Here is a 24,300-nt window from a genome sequence, read left to right on the forward strand (position 1 = left end):
TTGATATTTTGGGATGCGTCGCGAAAAATAAAAAAAGAAGGTTCTTTTTTAATCACCCTAATGTATATATAAACTGCAGAATTTTTATTTTAAGCAAATATTGTCGTCAGGTGACAGCTGTATGTGCCCAATTAAAGAAGTAATATTTTTAATTTTTTGGTGTTTTTGATATAAAATCGCGTTTGTGTAGTTAGATTTTTATGCGTACTTTAATTCTATAAACGATTTTTGCAATTCTATAAAGCCAATTAAAAGATCCATCTAAAAACGATAATCGGTAAATCATACGGCTGCGGGGCGCCCTTAATATGCTTTCGAGAGTTACATTACAGGTTAGATAACATTTTTACTGTGTCGCCCGTGTATAAGAGAGAGACAAGAGTTATAACTTCAATATAATTATATTACTCGACAACTATGTAGACAATTTGCTTTCATCTTTGGCTTAGACGAATATCCTCCATAAATTTGAACTAATTCTTATCAAGTTGATTTGAGCAACCACCCTCCTTAAGTTTCAGTAACGAAAAGTTCCAGACAAACTTGGTATATACATTAGCATCTTGACATTTATGCATTGACGTAGTTAGTTTGTTGTTTCCGTTTACTTGACATCGCTTGACAATCGAAAATGATTTTACATATGCGTCAGATATCAAAGGTTAGCGGATATTATTCCTATTGTGAATGCGTAAATGCGTGAATACATTATGCAAAGTAGACATGATAATGTCTAAAACTATAAAATTAATTCTTATTTATACATATATTGCACGCGTGAATTATGTAAGTCTATGTGTCTATTAAATAAAATCTGAACATGCATATTCCAATGTGTTAGGTTAATATAAATGGGTAATTAAGAATTCGATAACGAAATTAACAAGTAGCAAGTAAAAAGATTTGGGACACGGTTAACAGTGCGTAAGTTAACGTTATATCAACCTTTAATAACTAATAAAATACATAATTATAATACATCGGACGTTTCGGTTCTGTTTTGAGTCGTTTTCAGCGATGTGCTAACAGTCAAAATAAAAAAATAATCAACAGTAAAACTTTCCACGAAAAAATTTAAGTGAAACTTGATTAATAAATCATAGTTTGTAATATGATCGAAACAGAAATAACAGTCAGGACAAAGAGAAGTATAAAGTCACACACTCACCAGAGTTCAGAGAACGCGAGAATAAAAAACATATATTTGTAACTTCGTATTTTTGAAATAGTTTTAAAGTTTAGTTTATTCCATTTAGGCTATAACTTTGTGAGTTAATATATCGAATATTCAATTAGTGAAAAGAATCCGAATAAAATCAAAATTAGGACAAATACAAATGCGTGCGTATATGCGTGCAAGTTTCGTACAATAAGTAGATTTACGCTTGCAATGCCAGCATATATTACAGCTTGTATATCTCTATTTAAATTGAAAATAATTGATGTAAAATATATAAGAAACATTTTTTTTCAATAAACTTAGAATGTTCTAACTATGTTATATTTTCTTTCTGAATTCATTCTGTTACTACGAATTAGCAAACTCCTCAATAATTCCCACGATTGTGTGATAAATACATAACGGAAGCGTCAGCTTCTTTTTTTTTTTTTTTTTTTTTAAGTTCTCTTGGCAAGACATACTCTCGGTGGCTTGCCATTGCCTTCCGAGAGGAGAACGAGCGAATATAATTTTTCTAGCTCTACCGGGAATCGAACCCGGGACCTTTGGCTCAATAGACCAATGCGCTGTCAAATAGGCCACGCTCGGCAATGGGATGTCTATTCAAACATTTACAATTTTAATCGGCTTCATCATTATCATGTATGTAGAAGTATAATATACATATAACACAGAAACTATAAATAGAGGAGATATTTAGTTTCGACTTCACTCTTCAAAAGTGTTTCAATTGCCACGGTGCCGCGGTGCTTCCACTTCCTATTAGTACGTATATGTATATAATATTAAATTGTATTTGATTATTTTTTTTATTTTACATTTATGTCTGTTTTCTCAAAAAATAAATAATGACATTTTGTTGTAGAATTTGTCTGTTTAAAAAAAGTTATAAAGATACTATGAATCGACGGAATTTATATATCAGCGTCGATGCTGAAGAAGAAATCGTAATCTCTGGTATTGCTGGCCGATTTCCTAATAGTGACAATTTAAAAGAATTTCAAGAAAATCTTTTTAACAAGGCGGATCTTGGTTCGAGCGATCATGGACGGTGGAATAATTGTAATAATTTTTTTTTAACATTAAAGAGGTTGGTTGTTTAAATCAATATGATAAGAATTAGTCCAAATTTATGGAGGATATTCGTCTATATGGGAATTTGTCGTCCATGCCAAAGTTAAAGACAATTGTCTGCATGGTTATCGAGTAATTAATTATTTGAAGATAAACTCTTATCTTTCTTTTATACACGGGCGACATAGCAAAAATGTTACGACACCTGTAATGTAACTCTCGAAAGCCTATTAAAAATGACAAGAATTTAATGAGAATAGATGCAAATAATTCTTTACATATTTAGGAAAGACTTTTACGAAGACTGATATATAGTTATCAAGAAATTGTAAAAATAAAACAGCATATTGCCACATTTTAACGTATTTTGATTTTAATTGTACAAACAACTTTAAAACCTTAATTTGAAACTTTAAGAAACAGCTAATTAAATGCATTCCACATATTTATTTGCTAAAACTCGTTTATTTCACGCGTCGAAAAATTTGATTATTTAGAGTTTCCTTTCGCAATCGTCCCCTCTCGCCGCCTGCCCCGCAATGTGACGGCAACCAACCTCTTTATATTTTCAAAACTTTATTAGGAAAAATATTCGTTTTATATTATCGTATATATTAATCGTAATTAAAGATTTGCAATACCTAATCCAATAATTTTTAAAAACGATATCAGAATTCAAGAAAATTGAGTAACCCTACATATACGTACACAATATATACATATATAACGAAAACAATCCTCGTAATTTATATCGAAAATTATAAATTATCTTTTATTAATTCAAACATCTTCATGGCTTCGTGTTATTTCTAATATCATAATTGAAAATGATCCAGATGCATATTATAAATCCTTAAAAACATTTTCATTTTTTATGTAAAAATAAGTATATATTACACTGGTCTGTTATATATATATATATATTACACTGGTCAACAAAATCTTATCGTTTTCAGATTGTTTTTAAGGGAATAGGTATTTTTTACTAATTTGGTTCCGCTGAACAAGTAAGAAACTGGCCTTGAAAATACTAAATTGGCTCTGGTTTTTTAAATAAACGGGGTCAAAAGTGCCAAAAAACGTGTTTTTGGTCATTTTTGAACATCTGTCGAAAAACGACGGGAGCACCGTATTTCTTAAAAAATAGAGCCAATTCATGATTATTTTCGTTTTCAGATTCGGATTCTACGGAAAAAAATCTATCAGAATCAGTTGCCATTGACCCGACAAAAAATCCGTGTTCCCCAGTGTTATATAAATATTCTTATAAAATATGACCTCATTTTCGCGTTTTATGAACTGATGGGTGATTTAATTTACTTCTCTTATCGATGAAGTTCTGGCTGTCATTTCTATTTCGATTATATTATAAACTATGATATTATATAGAGATAGGCTACGAGCCTTCGCACAAGACTCTCGTCTGGCAACGTAACGTAACATAACGTGAGCGGTGAGTCAATGCACAAGAAACGTACAACACCGTAATTGATACGTTTCTTGTGCGTTGATCCATGTTACGTTACGCTACAATACGAAAGTATTGTGCAGAGGTTCTAATAAGTTTTACTTGAATTTTCTCGCAGGTTATACTACTTGTAGACTACCAAATTTTCTCGTTGGAGAGTGTGAGATTATTTTGATTCAGTTGTCACCGCTGAAGATCTGACTATTCAAAACAAAACCGAAATGTCCGATGTATAATTATACCTACTATAATTCTTATTACTATAATTATATTACAGTAATAAGAATTCTTTACTATAACTGGCAATTTAATTAATAAGTCCACACGACGTTTCGACTCTAATTCGAGTCCTTTTCGGGACCGTACATTAATTATTTGTCGAATTATCCTGAAAATCATAAAAAAATGTAATTACGGGTATGGTGGATACCGTCCCGAAAAAGTTGGTTTACGATACCAATTTGTAATTAAATTATTGCCATTTCTGAGGACAGTAGTGTCTAGGAAATTCAGCTCATTATTATTTTCGATTTCGTAGGTGAATTTTAGTCGTGGATGATAATTATTAAACACACTATTACTACGTTTAGCGAGCGTTTAGCGAGCGTTACTTCTGTAGTAACTTACGATATATTACTCGTTTACGCGGAGTAAATTATCGTAAGTTACTACAAAATCTCGTTTACGCGAAGGAATTATCGTAAACGTAGTATGTGTAAGATCTTTTACTCGCCTGACGAACCTACGACGGCTCAGTTCCACGGTAGGAATGGACAACAGATAATCTAACTCGTACTTCTATTACAACGGCGTCTTTACTTTTACTTTCGGCGCCAGATTACAATATGCTACTTTCTCAGTCCGTGTTATACCGCGTACATACGTCCACTCACTCACGCATATACTTTCCACATTCATGCTGAGGTGACCGCCACGCGTCGGTTACGATTCGGATTTACAGTAAAGACAATAAGGTACTCATCTGTGTGCTTGTATAATAGAATAGATTGCGCTTCCCTCGTTGGCTTTCTCGCCTGTTCCGCGGGGACGTTCGCTCCCTTCCCCTCGAGTCGCTGATAATATGCCGGGCGGGCCGTATCAAGATCAGTATTCAGTTCGGTCGCCGCGCCGTAGCAAGATCCGTATTCAGTTCAGTCGCCAATCGGAGAAATTCAAAGGTGGCTGTCTCGGCCCTTTAGAGGTGTGCTTAGTTCGGAGTCCTCAGAACGAAAGAGGACGAGGCCGAGCTTCGCTGGAATCACCGACCAATCGGCCACATACTCGTTTTTTGACGAAATCTGTAGAAAATTTTGTCTACAATCAATGAAAACGTTACTTTTGTGAAGTCTTAGTATAGGGATTACGTGTTAAATAATAAAACTTTGAAGCTCTATATCTCTAATTCGGTGCGGCTGTGACTTCTAAAAATTTAACATATGTTATATGGATAGTCCTGTCATCAAGCTGTACACCAAATTTTAAGGAAATCTGTAGAAACGTGAAAATCAAGAGAACGTCCACATAGTCAATCTCTATTTGTCATAAACTATTTTTGTTATTACATATTGCTCATTGTGTTGTCCGTAACCGTGGTGTACAGATGTGTTTCCCCTAACACAATCAATTTTTAATTATTATTTTAATAACTGACCATGTTCTATCTCTTTACAACGCACAAAGCATATGTAAGTTTTGACTTTCTTTTATTAACCATAATTATTTGTAATGTAACAATTTCCGTTTTTCTTTCTAGTCATTACATTTGACATGCAGGCACATTGTCGTGACTATTGAATTGCTTCGTAAGAATATGTACACTTGAAAAGAACTTTTGAATTAGAGTCGAAACGACGTGTTGACTTATTAATTAAATTGCCAGTTATAGTCAAAGAATTCTTATTACTGTTATTTATCCACTGGCGAAGAATATTTCCTCATTATATCTATATTAGTTATTATAACGTTAACTTACGTTAACGTATGTACGCTTTGTTAACCGCATTGTACTGTCAAAGCCTCCTTTTACTTGTTACTTTTTAATATATTTATTTCTTATATAGCTTATAATATGCCCCATCGAATTGGTAAAATCAACAATATTGAGAAATTCGATTCAGAATTTTTTAATATATCCGCAACAGAAGCTCATATAATGGATCCTATGACTAGAATGTTACTCGAGCATACTTACGAAGCAATTATCGATGCGGGTGTAAACCCAAAAGAATTACGAGGAACAAGAACGAGTGTTTTTACAGCAATTTCTTTATCAGAGACTCGATCATATTTTTCTTTTGATCCTCAGGTAAGATATATTTAATTAATATATTCAACATAATTATAATAGAAATTTATTTATGAAAATGATAACCATGTGTAAAATTCTTATTGCAAATATGGAAATCTGTTTCCTTAGTATGTAAAGTTTAGAATAATTATACAATAGTTTTTAATAATTTTACAAATAAATTTGACTTGTTATTTATTACAAACATGTATTGTAATTAGTTTGCTAGATTATCTATGATTGGATGCAACATTTCTTTCATGGCAAATAGAATTTCTTACTGGCTTGGCGTTATTGGACAATCGCATAATATTGATAGTGCATGTAGTTCAAGTAACTCTGCTATAGTGAAAGCTTACGAGCAGATTCGGTCCGGAAGTTGCGATGCTGCCATTATCGCTTCCGCCAATTTATGTTTCCATCCTCATGTCCAAATGCAATTTTACACTCTAGGTATGTATTTGTTATATCTTATTATGTTGTATGTTACGTCATAAAAATTATTAATATTGTTAAGGTTAAGGTAAAAATTATTAATATTGTTATTTGTCCGTTTGAAGATAATGAAAACTCCGAGTGGATTTGATTTCAACAAAAGAAACTTTATTAGGGTAACTCCGGTATTTACGCCGCGCGGGGATTTACGCCGCAGAAGTCAGAAAAAATGTGCAAATTATAGAAACTTGCACATTGCTTCCTCATCATTACAGATCGCTACCATTGCTCCTATTTTATTTCGCTCACAAAGCTCCTCTATGAGGAAGCTTGTATTTTATTCGATGCATAATTATTAGTATTTATTTGTTTTGGCTTTCTTATAGAGAAAGCTTTATGAGCGAAATAAAATAAGAACGATCTGTAATGATGAGAAAGCAATGTGCAAGTTTCTAATTTGCACACTTTTTAATTTTAAATTTAACCTTTTTATAAATTGATAGAGCTTAGTAGCTCAAGTATTAGGGTTTCACAATCGACGCAATGTCAAATTGATGTTGACTTTGGGAATTCAGGCTACATGGTCCAATATGCATGAACTTTGCATATGGACCTTCAATCGTGTATAAAGCTGGGTCTAATCATTTTTTATTGGAATGAAGATATTTGCTCGCAATCACTCTGTTATGTGCCTTTATTTATGCCATATTATTGTGTTGTAATGTCAGTTCTTTACTGTTAATCCTTTGAGGTCACACTGAGTGGCGGCCACCCCACAAAAATTCAGGGCCCGATATTTTTAAGATAAGCTTTATAATCAGTGTCCCTTCACCTAGGATCCCTCGTTTGAGTCATTCTCTCTCGAAGATCCGTGCAGTAGAAAGGCTTTAAGCTATGTCAGTTATGTTTGGCAAACATTTGAAAATTATTATAGGGGTGGTGTCTACTCATATGACCTCGGTATATATTTCTTTATCTTCCTTTCTATCCTTACATTTAGATATTGAATCGGAGCTTGAAGAACTTTATTTAATAACATGAATTAATTTCCTTCTAGGAATTCTATCTTCTGATGGTTACTGTAAACCCTTTGACGAGGAAGGCACCGGATATATGCGTAGCGAGATGGTCGCGGTAGTATATCTGCAAAAGGCAAAAAATGCAAGAAGAATATATGCGACTATCGTACACGGTAAAATAAATTGCGATGGTTTTAAAGAAGAAGGTATTACCTTTCCATCGGTCGAAAAGCAAAATATATTGTTGAGTGAATTTTATGAGGAATGTGAAATCTCGCCCAATGAGTTATCTTACGTAGAGGCCCATGCAACTGGTACTCCTGCCGGTGATCCCGTAGAAGTTATGTCTATTGACCAGACTTTATGCGCTAAAAGAAACACTCCTTTATTGATGGGCTCGGTAAAATCGAATATTGGACATTCCGAACCCGGCAGTAGCCTTTGTCAAATCGCAAAGGTACATTTGTAATAAAATAATTTAACATTAACTTTGCTTAAAATGTGATTATAGCAATTTATATATTTTTTAAATTGTTACAATTATAATACATATGTATATAATACATTTATATAAAATAATTACTATAATTACTGCTAATAAAAAGATGTGATTTCTTAAAGGTATTATTAGCGATGGAAACTGGTATAATTACGCCTACTATACACTTCAAGCGTCCGCGAAAAGAGTTAACTGCTATTATCGAAGGAAGAATAAAGATCGTCACTGAACCAACAGAATGGGAGGGTGGTTATGTAGGTATCAATTCTTTTGGGTTTGGAGGGGCTAATAGCCACATATTGCTAAAGTCGAATTTTAAACCAAAAATTAACAATGGAGCTCCGAATGATGATTTACCTAGGCTTGTAGCTGTATCTGGTTGTACGGAGGAAGCAGTTAAAATCATCTTGGATCATGTAAGCAAATATTATAATGGCTTATTTCATTTATTTCAGAAATAATTTTTGACATTAGTTTTTTTATATTATCATATAAATATAACAAACCTAACAATTAAATATACACACGTGTATTTATACAGTGTCTAAAAAGATATTTGCGTCCATAATCGCTTTCGAAATTATTTCCAATTTGCACAAAAAAGAAAAGTAAATGTATTAAATATACATATATTTATTTAATATGTTAAGTAATAACAAAATGCATTTAATAATTAAATTTAATTGCTAAAGTAAAACATTGCAGAATAAGATAATATTATCGTTCTTTTTTGTGTAAAATTATTCCAAGAATTATAAAATGTACATCCTTGTTACTGAATGCAGGTGCGAAATCGACCAATAAATGCTGAGTTTATATCTCTGCTACATCATATTCATAATGATGATATAAAAGGTCATCCTTATAGAGGATACGTGATAACTGGGTCTAAAATATCTCATAATACAATTAGTAAAATAGAACATACTCCATATATTAGAAGACCGATTTGTTTTATATTTTCTGGATTAGGATCTCAATGGTTTGGGATGAGTAAGTATTATAAATATATTTTACCCACTTTTTTGTCAGTTTCCGGAGCTTTGATCATAGAATAACATTCTGAATCACCACAAATAGATTGTTTTATAAGTACCGAAATAATCACAAAAAAATGGAGCTAGCTCCCCTACTATAAATACGCGGATGCATGTACATATCTGTATACTGAAATTTATAAATTTTATTAAAATTTTAATATAGGTCGCGCTCTAATGAAATTCCCAGTGTTTGCCAAGGCAATCCAGAAATGTGGTATCGTTTTGAGATCTTACGGCATATCACTTACAGATATTTTAACAAGTGATAATAAAAATATTTTTGATAATATATTTAATTTTTTATTGGGTCTTATTGGACTACAGGTAAAAAGAAAACTCTTTATTGGCCTTCATAAATTATTCTATATACAATATATATATATATATATATATATATATATATATATATATATATATATATATATATATATATGTATATATATATGTACAGGGTGTCTCATTTTAAAAAACGCACCTTGATAATTCTTCAACGAAGCATTTTCAGCAAAAATGTTTCAGACAAAAGTTGTGCGGTTTCGAGGGGTACATAAGATGATGTCATTGGTTTCATCTTAGATAGGCGTTTGAAGGTCATGAAAGTCACCTTCAATTTTTTAAATAGAACCCGCCATATTGTAGTATATCCTTTGAAAGGGCATAAAATAAGAAAAATTTTGGCGCAAGTTAGAGGTCAATACGTTAACCCGTTCGAGTGTTATTTAGAATCAAAGTTCGAAAAAGCCAATTTTTGAACCTAAATAACTTTTAAATGGGTCAACGTATCGACTTCTAACTTGCGCCACAATTTTTCTTATTTTATGCCCTTTCAAACAATATAATACAATATAGAGGGTTCTAATTAAAAAATTGAAGGTGATCTTTACGTGATCTTCAAGCAACTATTCAAGGTCAAACTAATGACACCATTTTATGTGCTCCTCGAAACCGTACAACTTTTGTCTGAAATATTTTTGCTGAAAATGCTTCGTTAAAAAATTATCGTGCGTTTTTTAAAATAAGACACACTGTATACATATATATACATATACATATACATATACATACATATATATATATTATAAAGATAATTAAAAAAAATTACTTTATAATTACCCCATAATTTTAATCTTTATTTAAACCAAATGGGAAGCTATTTCTTTTATATGTATCGCAGATTGGATTAGTTGATCTTTTAACATCTATTGGTGTAGTCTCCGATTTTATAATCGGTCACTCCATTGGTGAACTAATCTGTGGATATGCCGATGGATGTTTAACGGCCGAAGAAACGATTTTGTCGGCATATTTCATCGGTTTAGCCCTTCACGAGTCGAAAATAATTAATGGCTCCATGGCTGAAATTAATCTTGACCTTGAAACCTTAAAAGTTATGTGTCCTTCGGATATCGATATAGCTTGTTACAATAGTTCTTCTAATTTTATTGTAAGCGGACCAACGAATTCTATAAAAACATTCCTCACCAAATTGCAGGTATATATTAATGCTTATAAACAATATAATCTTTCTTCTATCTAGTTTCTTTAATTGTTTTGTTAAAACAAGCAATTAATAATACTTATGTGATTTTATTCATTCTTTTAGGCGAATAGTATATCTATAAAAGAAATTTCTTGTGGTTATATACCTTTTCATAGTCGTTACATTAAACCTGCTGTAGCTAAGTCTGAAGAATACTTGAACCGAACATTACCACAAAAAAAGTTTCACAGCTCAAAGTGGCTGACAACATCCTCTCACGAGTACTCCAATATTATACCTTTATGTTCAAAATATTATACAAATCACTTGTTGTCTCCGGTGTTATTTGCAAAGACGATACGTTCAGTTTCAAAAGATACAGTGACGATTGAAATATCTCCTCAGAATATTCTTCAACACATTTTAAACAATTATTTATACACTACAGTGACAAACGTAGCGCTATATGAACGAACCGAGGATCATAATAATGAGATATTTTTAGAATCAATCGGAAAACTTTATAACGCAGGATTGCAGCCACAGATTGCAAATCTCTATCCGACAGTGGAATTTCCTGTAAGCCGCGGTACCCCAATGATTTCTCCTCTTATAAGGTATATGCATATTTTTCGTTTAAGCACAAATGGACAAATTATCAAGAAACAAATATTTTCATATTTAAGTGAAATAGTCAGAAGAGAACATGTTCAATATAATAGCGAATTAAGACTTTAAACTCTTTTTCGAACTTGGTCAGTTTTATCATCTATTTTCAAAATCACATCTCTGTATTTTGAAGACATATATTCTATCACCTTACTTATCTCAAAGATAAATGTATTCTTATACATATATGTTAATTCTTTTATGCCTATTACAAAGAGCAGATAACAGTGATACTTTAGAATCTGTGCTTCAATTTTATATCAAATCTTGAATTAAGTAATTTCCACAATTAATTCGTTTACACGAAGATTATGTAATAATTTCTAATGACGTTTTCAGATGGGATCATTCAGAGAACTTTTTTGTAGTGCAATTTTGTAAAAGAAAAATAATTGACAAAAAGGAAACAGTTGTCAGTATTAGTACAGTAAAAGAAGAATTTGTTTATTTAACGAGCCATGTCGTTAATGAAAAAAATTTATTTCCTGCTACGGGATATCTTTTTTATATCTGGGAGATGATCGCATTGTTAAAAAACCAAGAATATATTAATACACCAGTTGTATTTGAAGACGTTAATTTTATTCGTGCTATAGTGCTATCACAACAAAATGAGATTGAATTAACTTTCTCGATCCAAGAAGGTAATATTATTACGTAAAAAATTAATATTTTAGCGTGAGTTTTTTTATTTTTTAATTAGATTTTAAAACTTATAAGCCGCTTTTATGGCGCAATATATACTATGATTAAAATGTAAAAAATATACAAAGAAAATATATGAGAATAACTAATCTTAACGCGGAATCTTCTTTCTTTTCACAAGTTAACTGCTTTTGTAAGGTCCAGCTCCATATTGACATATTTATATTAATTTTGATTTTTTATAAAATTATATTACGTTTAATGGATTTACACCTATATCTAGGTAGCAATAGGTTTGAAATAATCGAAGGAGATAATGCTATTGTTACTGGAACAGTACGAATTCCAACCAATATTGAAAATGAAAAAATATCAGCTAATCTTGCTGAATGTATCGATGACGAGGAAGAAATGAATACAAAAGACATCTATAAGGAATTAAGACTTCGCGGTTATCAATATGCCGGCGCATTTCGTGGATTAAAAAGCGCATCAGTTACTGGATCAAACGGCCATATCGCATGGACATCTAATTGGGTAGCATTTATGGACAGTATGTTACAGATGATGATTTTAGGACAGAATTCAAGAAGCCTTTATGTTCCAACAAGAATTTGCAAACTGACTATCGATCCGAAATATCACACACAGATAATTCAGGATTGTCCAATTGAAGATAGACGTAAGTAAAATAACTGATACAATGCGGCCAATTGCCTGACAAATAAATTTCATTCACTACGTTGCAGAATTCTCTGTTCGTCGTTACAAGTCTTTAGACGCTATAATATCTGGAGGAATAGAAATTTGTGGCACTGTGGCTACACCTATATCTCGCCGACAAAAAGTGGTGAATACCGTTCTTGAAGAATACAAATTTGTTGCTCATCGTGATTTAGATATTATGTCGTTGCAAGATGCAATAAGAATGTCGACGCACATTGCACTCGAATGTTGCAATATGATAAATGTTAAAATTATCGAATTTGTCGATGATAGTGACAAAGTGGTACCAGAAGATTTAAATTCTCCACTTATTAGTGAAATCTTAAATGATTTACCGCAGATTCGACACCACACTAAACTCGTGACGACCCACGAGAAATTCCCAAATATTTCTTTGCCCGACAACGTTTCTACAACGGAAATTACTAAGTTGTCGAAGGACGAGAATTGTTTGATAGTCCTTGGTTTCGATATTTTGACAAAAAATAGCAAAAAATTATATAAACAGTTGCTATCTCTGTTAATGCCACAGGGTTTTCTACTGACTTTGGAAAAATCCGGTGCGGTCTGCGATTATTCATGCCTGAAAACGTATGAGTTGGATATCATACTGGAAAAACAAATAAATGACAAGAAGCTTTTGTTATTAAGAAAAATGCGAAATATTGCGAGAAACCAGCGGATTGTACATGTGAACAATTATGAATTTTCATGGGTAGATGAACTGAAATCAATCATGAATGTGCAAAACGAGACTAGTGTAGATACGGAGATAATTCTCGTCTCAGAAGAAGACTTCGAATGCGGGCTACTCGGTTTTATTAATTGTTTGCGAAAAGAACCAGGCGGCGAAATAATTAGAAGCGTATTTATTCAAGATAACAAAGCGCCTACATTTTCTTTGCAAGAACCGTTGTACACGAAGCAGCTACAGTTGGACCTACCCATCAACGTTATACGTTCCGGTAACGTTTGGGGATCGTACAGGCATTTACCATTACCATCGTTAGAACCAAAACTTGTTCAGAGCGCTTACGTTACGCAGATGGTATGTTAAGATGTTCTATTATAAATTTTATAATTAAATAATATTAATTAATGTTTACTTATAACAGGTACAAGGAGATCTGAGTACTCTCTGCTGGGCACAGAGCAGAATGTCTCCCATTAACCATGAAAATCTCGTTAATGTAATTTACATGTCAGTTAATTTTAGAGATATCATGGTAGCTACTGGCAGACTCAATGCTGAAACTATCGCACCGTTCGAACGCGGTAACGACTGTTTCATTGGCTTAGAATTTGTTGGTTTCAATACGCATAAGCAGAGGATAATGGGATTATGTTCACACGGGTAAAATAGATCGAATATCAATACATATGCGATAAAAAGAACTTTTTGCAATTGACAGTATTAATTTCTATTTTATATAAGTATCATTAATTATATATAGTATTAATAACGTTTTAAAAGTAACATTAACTTAAATTTAATATTAAATTAAAAATAAGCAAGATATACGTCATTTTAAAGTAACGTTTAAATAAATAAATACATTTTAAAATTTTTATGGATAGAGGAATGACGAACATTCTTGTGGCCGATAAATATCTCAGTTGGATTATACCTGACAAGTGGACAATGGAAGACGCAGCAACGATTCCGTGTGTGTACAGCACGTGTTACTATGCTTTATACATGAGGGGTAAAATGAAAAAGGGAGACAAAATCTTAATCCATTCTGGTACTGGAGGCATTGGTCAAGCTGCGATCCATCTTGCGCTTTACGAAGGTTGCGAAGTGTTTACGACAGTTGGAACTGTCGAGAAACGACAGTTTATAAGAGAAACGTTTCCCTCCATTCCCAAAGACAATATCGGAAACTCTCGAGATACAAGCTTTGAACAAATGATTATGCAGCGTACGAAAGGTCGTGGAGTGGATATCGTATTGAATTCCTTAGCCGAAGAGAAATTACAAGCATCTGTTCGCTGTTTAGCAAATGGTGGCCGTTTTCTAGAAATTGGAAAATTTGATATGTTTTCCAATAATTCCTTGGATATATCTATCTTTTCTAAAAATATCAGCTTTTATGGCATTTTATTAGATAAATTATTCTATTCAAACGCAGAACAAAAGTCAAGGTTGTGGAAAACAATGACAGAAGGTTTAAAAGACGGTGCTATTAAACCACTATGCAGAAGAGTCTTCGAAAGAAATGAAATAGAAGCTGCCTTTAGATATATGGCCGCTGGGAAACATATTGGCAAGGTACAATTATTTCTTAATATACACAGAAATATGTAATTATGATACAGAATATTTTATCATATCAAATTAGAAACAATTCTTTGTTTCTAATTAATGCTATAAAGGTAGTAACAAATGTAGGTTTATTTAAATAATTATATTTGACCAAGAAACTTTTTGTATTTATATTAATAAATAACGTTAATTATTAATTAATTAAAATTAATAATAAAATTAATGATAAAATGCAAAACAATATCAATAATAAAATAAAATATGAAATCTTTGTTATTTAAAATTTATTACTTTATAGAAAAAACGATTGTTTTTTAATTGCTTATTCGTAGATAATTATCAGAGTTCACAAAGAGGATCAAGAGCCTTTGAATGCTCCACTACTCGCTCATCCACGATATTATTGTTTGGAGCATAAATGCTACGTTATTTTGGGTGGACTTGGCGGATTTGGTTTAGAGCTAGCAGATTGGTTGACGCTTCGAGGTGCAAAAAATCTGGTATTAACATCACGAGCCGGGATCAGAACAGGTTATCAGCAATCAAGAGTATAAAACTATGGCGATCTTACGGTGTGGATGTACAGATTGTTACAGTCGATGATAATTTGAAACATGAAGACTGTGAATCTATATTAAAATTTGCTGAAGAAAAAGCACCAGTGGACGCTATATTTAATCTTGCAGTTGTTTTAAAAGATTGTACATTCCAAAATCAATCACCACAAACGTTCGAGGATTCGTTCAAATCAAAAGCATGGATGACAAAAAAAATGGACGAATTGTCGAGAAAGATCTGTCTGCAACTTCGACATTTTGTCGTTTTTTCCTCCGTGTCGTGTGGAAGAGGAAATGCAGGCCAGACAAATTATGGGATGGCTAATTCCGTAATGGAGAAAATTTGTGAAAAAAGGATGGAAGAAGGATTACACGGTTTAGCAATACAGTGGGGTGCTATTGGTGATGTCGGACTCGTGGCAGATATGCAAGAAGAAAATAAGGAATTGGTTATTGGAGGTACATTGCAACAACGAATATCTTCCTGTTTGAAGACATTAGAAGTATTTTGTTACAAGATCGACCTGTTGTAAGCAGTATGGTTGTTGCTGAAAAAGCAAAAATTGGCGGATCAATGAATATTTATGAAACAGTTGCTCATATAATGGGTAAGTAGTTTTATGCAAAGCTAAACAAAGAAAGATACTAAATACATATAATGGCCATAAAATAGAAGTAAAATCAAAATGTTATTCCAAGTATATTTATTGGAATAAGTAATATTTTAAAAAAATATATTTTTGCACAAAATTACAGGAATACTTATAATATTTGGAAAATTATCTTACAATTACTGCAGACTTAACACTTTAAGTCTTAGGAGGCCTCTACGTGTTTCTCTCATTTTAATTATTGTATAATTTGGGTCTTGATCAAAATTTTTAGATTATAATTAATATTTAGAAAAAAAATTTGTTTTTCTGAAAATCTAGTCAGCGATAAAATAAGATCTCTAAAAGAAAGAAAGAGAAGGTAAAACAGAAAGTAAAAGCAAAAAAAAAATTAATGGCCTTTGTCTTTTAACACAAAAGTATTCTACTAATAAATAATTTTGTCTAGAATTTTTGTTACGGATTACTCAAATATATATTATAGTTATTATAGCTATAAAAGTGACATCCATTGGTTGTCTACATCTCAAGCAGTTTTAATAGTATCAGAGCGATGAACAGAGTAAAAGTTATCTTAACATCAAGTTTAAAAGCTATAATAATTGTTACACTTTTTAATAGTTATCTCTACAATTATTTGTTAAAAAATACACAGATAATTATACAGAAACTGGGCAACCTCACCGATTTTAATGACTTTGACATATGTTGTCAAGGACGTGATCTTGAATAAATTTTCCTTATATCTTAATCGGCGGTCATTGTTTATTTAAAAGTTAAGAACAAATAATGTAACTAAAAAATATAACAGTTTATGCCAGTGCTAAGGGAAGTAATTTACTGATATGTGCGTGTATAGACAGTACGTATGTAGGCGGGGGAGTACCCCGCATGCATCAGGGTGGGTGGGGTGAACTTCAATGTAATCAAAGGTCTGACTCAACCTAATTGTTGTATGGGTGAGAAACTTTCCACGCGAACCAAGGTCCACCCCCATCCCTGCTTGCGGGGGAGAAGCGGTAGCCTCTCCCCGTCTACACGTGTACTGTCTATACACACATATCAGTAAATTACTTCTCTTAGAACTAATTTTACTTTATAATACCTAAGAAAAGTAATAAAATTGTAAAACTTCAATTTGCTATTTCTTCTAAACCAATGCCGTCTCTCACTTAGGTATTTTTTGCGTAGAATTACTCAGAAAAGCCCCCTCTCCCTACAACATATTTAAGTAGCAATAAAATTGGTGAATGCTGACCTTTTATGCATATTTACCAAGAAATGTAATAATTTGAATCTTAATTAAAATTTTTGTTGTATATTCAATTTTAAAAGATTAATTAGAATAACATAAAATTGATTTTATTATACAAATCTTACCTTATTTCAAAATAGGATTAAAGAACATAAACACAGTGCCACCAAACATACCACTGGTCGAAATGGGTATGGATTCGATGATGGCAGTTGAAATTAAGCAAACGTTGGAAAGAGAGTTCGATATTTCCTTGACAGCGCAAGACATTAAAATTCTAAATTTTGCTAAACTTCGACAAATGACAATTACAACAGAACAAGGAAAGATACACGATACAAATAAAATTGAGCCGAGTAATTTGGAAGGCTTTGACATGCTGATTCGAAAAATGAAGGATGCAGACTTTGTTCCAGATATTCTTGTAGAATTTGTTACCAAGAAAGAGGTTGATCGAGGCAATATATTTCTTTTACCAGGAATCGAAGGATGTTCAAGCGTATATAAAACTATGGCATTAGGAATTAAATTTTCTACAACGTGTTTGCAACATGGTGTACTTAATATTCCTGATGAAAGTCATTCAGTGATGAAATCAGCCGCTTATTTGCTGCCTGTAAGGAGATTAAATTTAATTAAAATATATATTGTGATTATTTTTAAATAATTTATAGGTATACATATAAGTAATATTTAACAATTATAGGTACATCTTTCGTATTATACCACTGCTTACACATACATTTATATTTATTTTCTTAGCACATATTAAAGAAAATGGAAGATCAAAGGAAATTTCTAATAGTGGGTTATTCATTTGGATCCTTAATTGCCATTGAATTAGCAAGATTATTAGAAGCTAAAGATTTTTCAGGACGGTTAATATTAATAGACGGAGCTCCCGATCAAATGAAATTTTGGACTAATCAATATTTGAACTGTACTTCGCCAGATGAGTTAGAAAATGTGGTATTACTTGGTTTATTAAAAATGTACACTATAATTAACAAGAAACAGGTTAGTAAATGGTAAAAAAACATATTTTGATTTTTTATTGTAAAAACTATTTATGTATAATTTTAATCTTATATAAATTTAAATAAATAATTTATTATAACATGAATATCTTCAGGGATTGTATTTGAATCTTGAAATAGTAAAACAAATTGTTTTGTATGTTTGTGTATGTGTCAAGATTAAATGATAATAATAGTTTTAGATAAAAAACACAATAGTGAGTATTAATAAATATGTAAGGAATTTTAATGAAATAAATAAGAATAACAACAGATTTTATGGTTCGAGAAAATTCAATAAATTTTTTATATTTATATTAATAAAATGCAGATGTTACTTTGGCACAATTATTATTATTAATTATATAAAAATTTTTTATTTACAGCTTGCGTTAGAGCTGAATAAATGTAACACATGGAACGAAAAATTAAAAATATTTTTAGCTTACTTTCCGAACGAGGTAGTATTGACCACTGAAAATAAAAAACTGATATATTTCACAATTTACAATCATATAGTTGCTATACAGGATTATGATATTTCTTTATTACCTCGCCTTAAATCACCTATAACATTGCTAAAACCCACATTTCCGATTGCCTCTTTTACTGAAGAGAATTATGGTCTACATAAGGTAAATTTAATTTGGATAGAGATATTTTTGGAATATAAGACTATATGATTTTAGAAATAATAAGAAGCTTTATAACAAGAAACTTATTTTCAGGTTACCGAAGGTAAAGTGCAAATTCATTACGTGGAAGGTAATCATATCACAATGATGGACAACGACAAAATTACATCAGCTATTAATGAAACATGGATAGAAGATAATCTAATATAATAAAATATAAATGTATATTTTATTGGGACATGGTGACATAATATACAATATATTGTATAAAAATATTATATACATGATATATATGTACATATATATTTCATTTCCTGCAAAAAGTCGCGCAAGCATTCGTCAGTTTTCAATAATGAAATGACATGTCTTATCCGTTTCGTGATACGATAAGTTATGTATTATTGTATCATTCAGAAAATTTATGGTAATCTTTTAACTCACATATATTCTGTTCAAAAAGTCCCCTTTACCTTTATAACTTTTGTGGGTTAATTGTAAGTTTTCTGCTTTATCTTCTCCGATATGCCCCTTTTTGGTTGATATTCCCAACGTCATTTCTACTTTTCGAAGCAGTTTTGGTAAGCGTTTTTTTAGAATCGCGCGTAAGTTTGTCTGTGAATTTTCCTTAATGTCTGAAAAAAAAGGATTGAACTGTAGAAAGATAATTCGTGATTTTTTTCCACGACTATGCGTTCGTGCACGCATCGCTGCTGATTTATTACTTCTGAACCAAAACAAAGATAATAGTGCATTCTCAGCCTACCTACTCTCACGACCTGCCTTTCGCAGACTTTTTCTTTTTTTCAAAACAAAATCCACGTTGAAAAGCTAAAGAATTCGACACTCGAAGACATCAATGAAAATTTACAAACAGATTTAAAGCTCGTAATTTTCAAAAAATGCATACTTACTAGGACCGCTTCCAAAAGTGAAAACAACGTTGGAAGTAGTGTATCAATCGAGCAGAAACATATTTCGAAGGAGGACATAGTTCGGAAACTTTTTGAACAGCGCGCAACGACGCTCTCGGTAAGACTGTAGTGTAATACTACTCAAGTCCGATTTTGATGAAATTTTACAGGTACGTAGTAAATATACGTACTTACTAAATGTAGTTGGAGCCACTAACGCGGAGTTGCAGAAATGCTTAATTTCCAAGAAAATTAAATTTTAATTATTCGGCTTAATTAACGTTTTTTAAGATTTTGAAATAAAAAAAATAATAAAAATTTAAAAATATTTTGCTAAAATGTTTCATTTTATTAATGTATGAGGAAACTGTACTAAATGTTGACCAAATATCATTATCAAGAAAAAAAAACAAATAAAGATTTCTTACATTCTTCTAATATTTTTTACATTGTAAATAACGGGCAGTTTGGGATGGATCTCGCTTTTTTTGCGTGGAAATTTCAAACTCATGTAAAAGTTGTTTTATTTATGAAACTTCTTTTGTTAATAACTCTTTAATAAACTACGAGTTGTAAAAACGACGATATCAAAAAATGATAAAATAAGCTTCTTTGATTTCTTGTTTTTTTTTTATAATAATATTTTGACGACACTACATACGCGTACAGTTTTTTAATACATTAATGAAAAAAAAAATTTTAGTAAAATATTTTTGAATTCTAATTATCTTTGTATATCGAAATCTTGCAAAACGTTAAGTAGGCCGAATAATTAAAATTTGATTTTCTCGGAAACTAGGCATTTTTATAACTACAAGATAGTGGCTACGCCTACGTCTACGTTTGTAAGTACTACGCACCTGTAAAATTTCATTAAAATCGGGCTTGAATAGTATACTAAAGCCAAATTTAGTATATCGAAATAAGCCGAGTTATTGATTTATTAATAATTTTCTGTAAACACCGTTAATTGTTTTAAACACTTCCATATTTTATTATTCCTTACAATTTTATTTAAATTATTAGTCAGTTTAGTGACTTTATGATTATGACATGTAAGTTGCACTAGTTTTTTTATTTTACTATTAGTAGAACTACTTTATTAAAACTACTATTAGTAACAATACTTCACTATTTTACTGTTAGTTGATTTGTTTTTTGGTCAATTCCGCACAGAATGAAGAACGGTAAAAAACGATAATGCAGTACTCAACAACTGTAATAAGACATGACATTTCTATTTTTCTCTAAAATATACGTTAGTTATTTTGAAAGGTTATTTCTTACCGTAGCAGCACCTTCTAATGATCCCACAAACAATCCAGCAATATTCATAGTGAACGCCTTGGTACGTCTTTGCAAGAGGAACAGCATCATTTTTTGTATTAGCAACGGAGCTACGTACCACTGAACGTTGTACCTACGTGATGGTTAATTAATAATTGAGAAATATAAATAAAATCTGTGTCTACAAACAGTTTTATCATACCTTTCTTAAACTACGAGTATATATTAATATTACAGTGATCCATATAACGAATGTGTGCATATTTGTTGTACGGATATATAATATAATTTTATCGCATAAAATAATTTCTTACACGGTGACAAAAACGTTATCATTATGATCCATAATTTCTTGCGCAAAATAGTTGCCTACAAACATGTAAGTCAAGAGATACATCATAATTATTAATCGTAATAAGAGTTCTTCAATATCACATTTAAAGAATGTCATCTGAAAAATCTAAAATACATGGATATTGTAATAATTGTCATAAAAATAAAATCAATATTATAAAAAAAATAACAATTAATTAGAATTGTCTGAATGAAAATTTAGTAGTAATTAATCTAATTACTATTATTTATAAGTATATATCATAAAACAAAGGCAGTATTTACCAGAAAAATATTAAGACTTCCGCACATTACACCGGTTATTATCAAAAAGGCGAACATTATTTTAAATCTAGATATTGTCGAGTTAGAAAATCTTCAAATAAAAATATTATTATATGCGCGTATTTTTTATCCTAATTATTATAAATATATAATTTATATTGCTTATTAAATTGCTTACTAACTTCATAGCTTTGCGATGCATATCCACAGCACAAATTAATCCTTTGTATATCAAATATTCGTTTTGCAAGCTGTTTTTTCGTAAAGTTTCGAGTGTCATAGTGCGTGCGATACGATAACTGCAAATGATTATTTTGGCATCGTTAAATGGCCTTTCTATATTTCCAATTTGATAGATTTTTTATATTTGTTTTTATATTTATTCCCTTACCAGGTAATTTGAAACATTCCACATGCATGTTGTGAGTAAACTATGAACATTGTTCCTGTCGCTAGCATTGCAATTAACCCAATAAAAAAGGCTGCATTTGTATGGAAAAATATCAAGTAGAAATATCTTTTATCGACAAAGTATTCTGTCACAAGCAGCGGCGAAATACGTGCGTGAGTTTCATTTATAGACAGTAAGGCGTAAAAAACACGCGACCAAATTGGGTATAAAATTAAAATAATTACGATAAATATAACAACCACTGAAAAATGTTTAAGAATCAATTATTTCGATAAGAAATTTATTATAAACTCGCCGCGCGTTTAGTTTTCTAAATAAAATATTTCAAATATAATAATTCGCGTTCAAAGTAAATCTAAAGCAGTTGTCTTACATGTAAACGCAATCGTGTAACGTTTTGCATAGATAGCATACTGTTTCATGATATTGATTTCATTTTCGTCAGTTAACTCGTTACAAGTATCCTGCAGTTGCTCCAGCAAACATTTTATCTGTCAATATTGCGTTACTATTTTTTTTAATCATATTTAAAAAAATTTTTTTTTGTTTGTATTCTATAAAAAGACCTTTTTCGGAAATATTTCCGAAGAATTGATCTTTTTATACAATACAACTTGTTTCCCAAAAATATTACACATATGAATACAATATACATATAATATACCGCATGACACTCGAGAAATTATTGAAGCTGAATAGCTAATATTTATGTAATTAATTAACAAAATGAAATAAATTAAACATATTACACTGCAGAAGAATTTCATAATTATTATCTACATATTGCGCGAAAAGAATATCTGTTTATATACATCTAAAAATAAAATCTATAAAACAAAAATAATTTGGTTAATTGCATAACTCAATAATATAACATGTGTATTTAGGAAATATCGACATGGATACTTTCATGAAAGAAATATCCCCAGGATTTTCCAAAAGCACAGTTTCAATTATTAATGTTAGATAGCATATGTAAATTTTTAAAGTTTTGAAGAACGCCTCAATTATTGTGTCAGTTCAGTAGCCATCTTGAACTGATTATTGAGTTATGCTATAAACTGTATTGTTGACCCTTTTTTATAATATTAATTTTTACAAATTTATATATAACTTTTCTTTTACACTACATGCTGGTACAAAAAACTCTAGTCTAAAAAAACTGCTCTCTTTCTGTAGCGTTTAATTTATTTTCTGCTTTCTGCTTATCATAAAATAAAATTTTACGATTTAGTTTCACGAACTTTCCAATTGTCATCCAGTATGTTTTACTTACGACTTCAACGTTAATACTAAATGAACTATATTTAATTGCAAAGGTAATGTAAAATAATGCAGATGCAAGAACATTAATGAGGAGATCTGGAGTACATTGTGATGTCAGAAATGTTGCAAACTGCAAAGAAATTTTTTTATATAATTTTACACTGAAATATTATTATCTATTTTCTTATACAACCAGAGAAAGGCTCTAAGTCTTTAATTGCTTTACAATGTACCATAATTTAACATGAGAAAGCTATTTAACTGCAATATATATTAAGCAAAACTAAAAATTAAATTTTTTTTATGTAATAACAAACACATGTTATAAAATCAATATCAATATATTTAATATTGTGACGGTCTTATGATTTTGATATACTAAAACGCAAAATAAAAGATTGCTGAAAATAACGTTAGATATATATATTTTTATCTTGTTATTATATAATTAAAATTATTAACATACTTGACCTAGGATAAAGTCGTCAAAACACTAAAAAGCAATGTGAACTGGAGTTGAACAAGTTTAGACCTTTGATAAGGCCACAGACCAACTGTGAGTAATAGAAACCGATTGAGGCTAATATGTAAAGAGTCGATACAGATCATTTCTCCACGAGCAAGCAGATGTGTGTATGACACCGGAGAGGCCAGTTCGCTTATTTTTTCTTCTTTTATCAGTTGCATATTTTATTGCTCCATTTTTATTCATACTCTAGCTCAAATTCTAACGTAAATTATCTAATTTAACGAAAATGTAACAAAATATTACAGAGATCGGAACACGCGCAATTTAACAATTTTATCTGTAAATAAGTCGGTGATTAAGCGACATAAGATAATAGAACAAATGTTTATTTCTCATAGGTAAATACTTATGAATTCTCTGAAAAAATATGACGATATACCACTGTGTGATCAAAGTACCTTACAAAACAATTTTT

At 31.0% G+C, this 24,300-nt stretch overlaps 2 protein-coding genes across 4 annotated transcripts; one reads left to right on the forward strand and one right to left on the reverse strand.

The window, feature by feature from the left end:
* Positions 1-2,013: 2,013 nt before the first annotated feature.
* Positions 2,014-21,248, forward strand: LOC139817424 (fatty acid synthase-like). Its single transcript, XM_071785504.1, is given in 22 exon segments — positions 2,014-2,242; positions 5,783-6,027; positions 6,231-6,462; positions 7,502-7,636; positions 7,763-7,920; positions 8,085-8,378; positions 8,748-8,955; positions 9,166-9,326; positions 10,177-10,494; positions 10,606-11,099; positions 11,491-11,795; positions 12,080-12,478; positions 12,546-13,570; positions 13,638-13,876; positions 14,101-14,794; positions 15,121-15,336; positions 15,339-15,852; positions 15,855-15,953; positions 17,352-17,827; positions 17,974-18,228; positions 18,614-18,862; positions 18,956-21,248. Coding segments are annotated over 22 exon segments (7,047 nt in total). The 5' UTR covers positions 2,014-2,028; the 3' UTR covers positions 19,073-21,248.
* On the reverse strand, positions 20,849-23,689 carry LOC139817488 (uncharacterized). 3 transcript variants are annotated; one of them, XM_071785635.1, is made up of 8 exons: positions 23,367-23,689; positions 22,464-22,581; positions 22,070-22,331; positions 21,861-21,977; positions 21,679-21,769; positions 21,375-21,520; positions 21,061-21,193; positions 20,900-21,010 (listed from the first exon to the last, which is right to left on the reverse strand). In XM_071785635.1, exons 2-8 carry the CDS (start codon positions 22,510-22,512, stop codon positions 20,936-20,938), a joined length of 873 nt encoding a protein of 290 aa, XP_071641736.1. In that variant the 5' UTR covers positions 22,513-22,581; positions 23,367-23,689; the 3' UTR covers positions 20,900-20,935. The 3 variants fall into 3 exon arrangements, with proteins under 3 accessions (XP_071641744.1, XP_071641736.1, XP_071641727.1); XM_071785643.1 differs by having other exon boundaries at positions 20,849-20,989; positions 22,464-23,672; XM_071785626.1 differs by having other exon boundaries at positions 22,464-23,689.
* Positions 23,690-24,300: the final 611 nt, after the last annotated feature.

Source organism: Temnothorax longispinosus, chromosome 1 (assembly GCF_030848805.1).
Source record: "Temnothorax longispinosus isolate EJ_2023e chromosome 1, Tlon_JGU_v1, whole genome shotgun sequence".
NCBI lineage: Eukaryota > Metazoa > Arthropoda > Insecta > Hymenoptera > Formicidae > Temnothorax > Temnothorax longispinosus.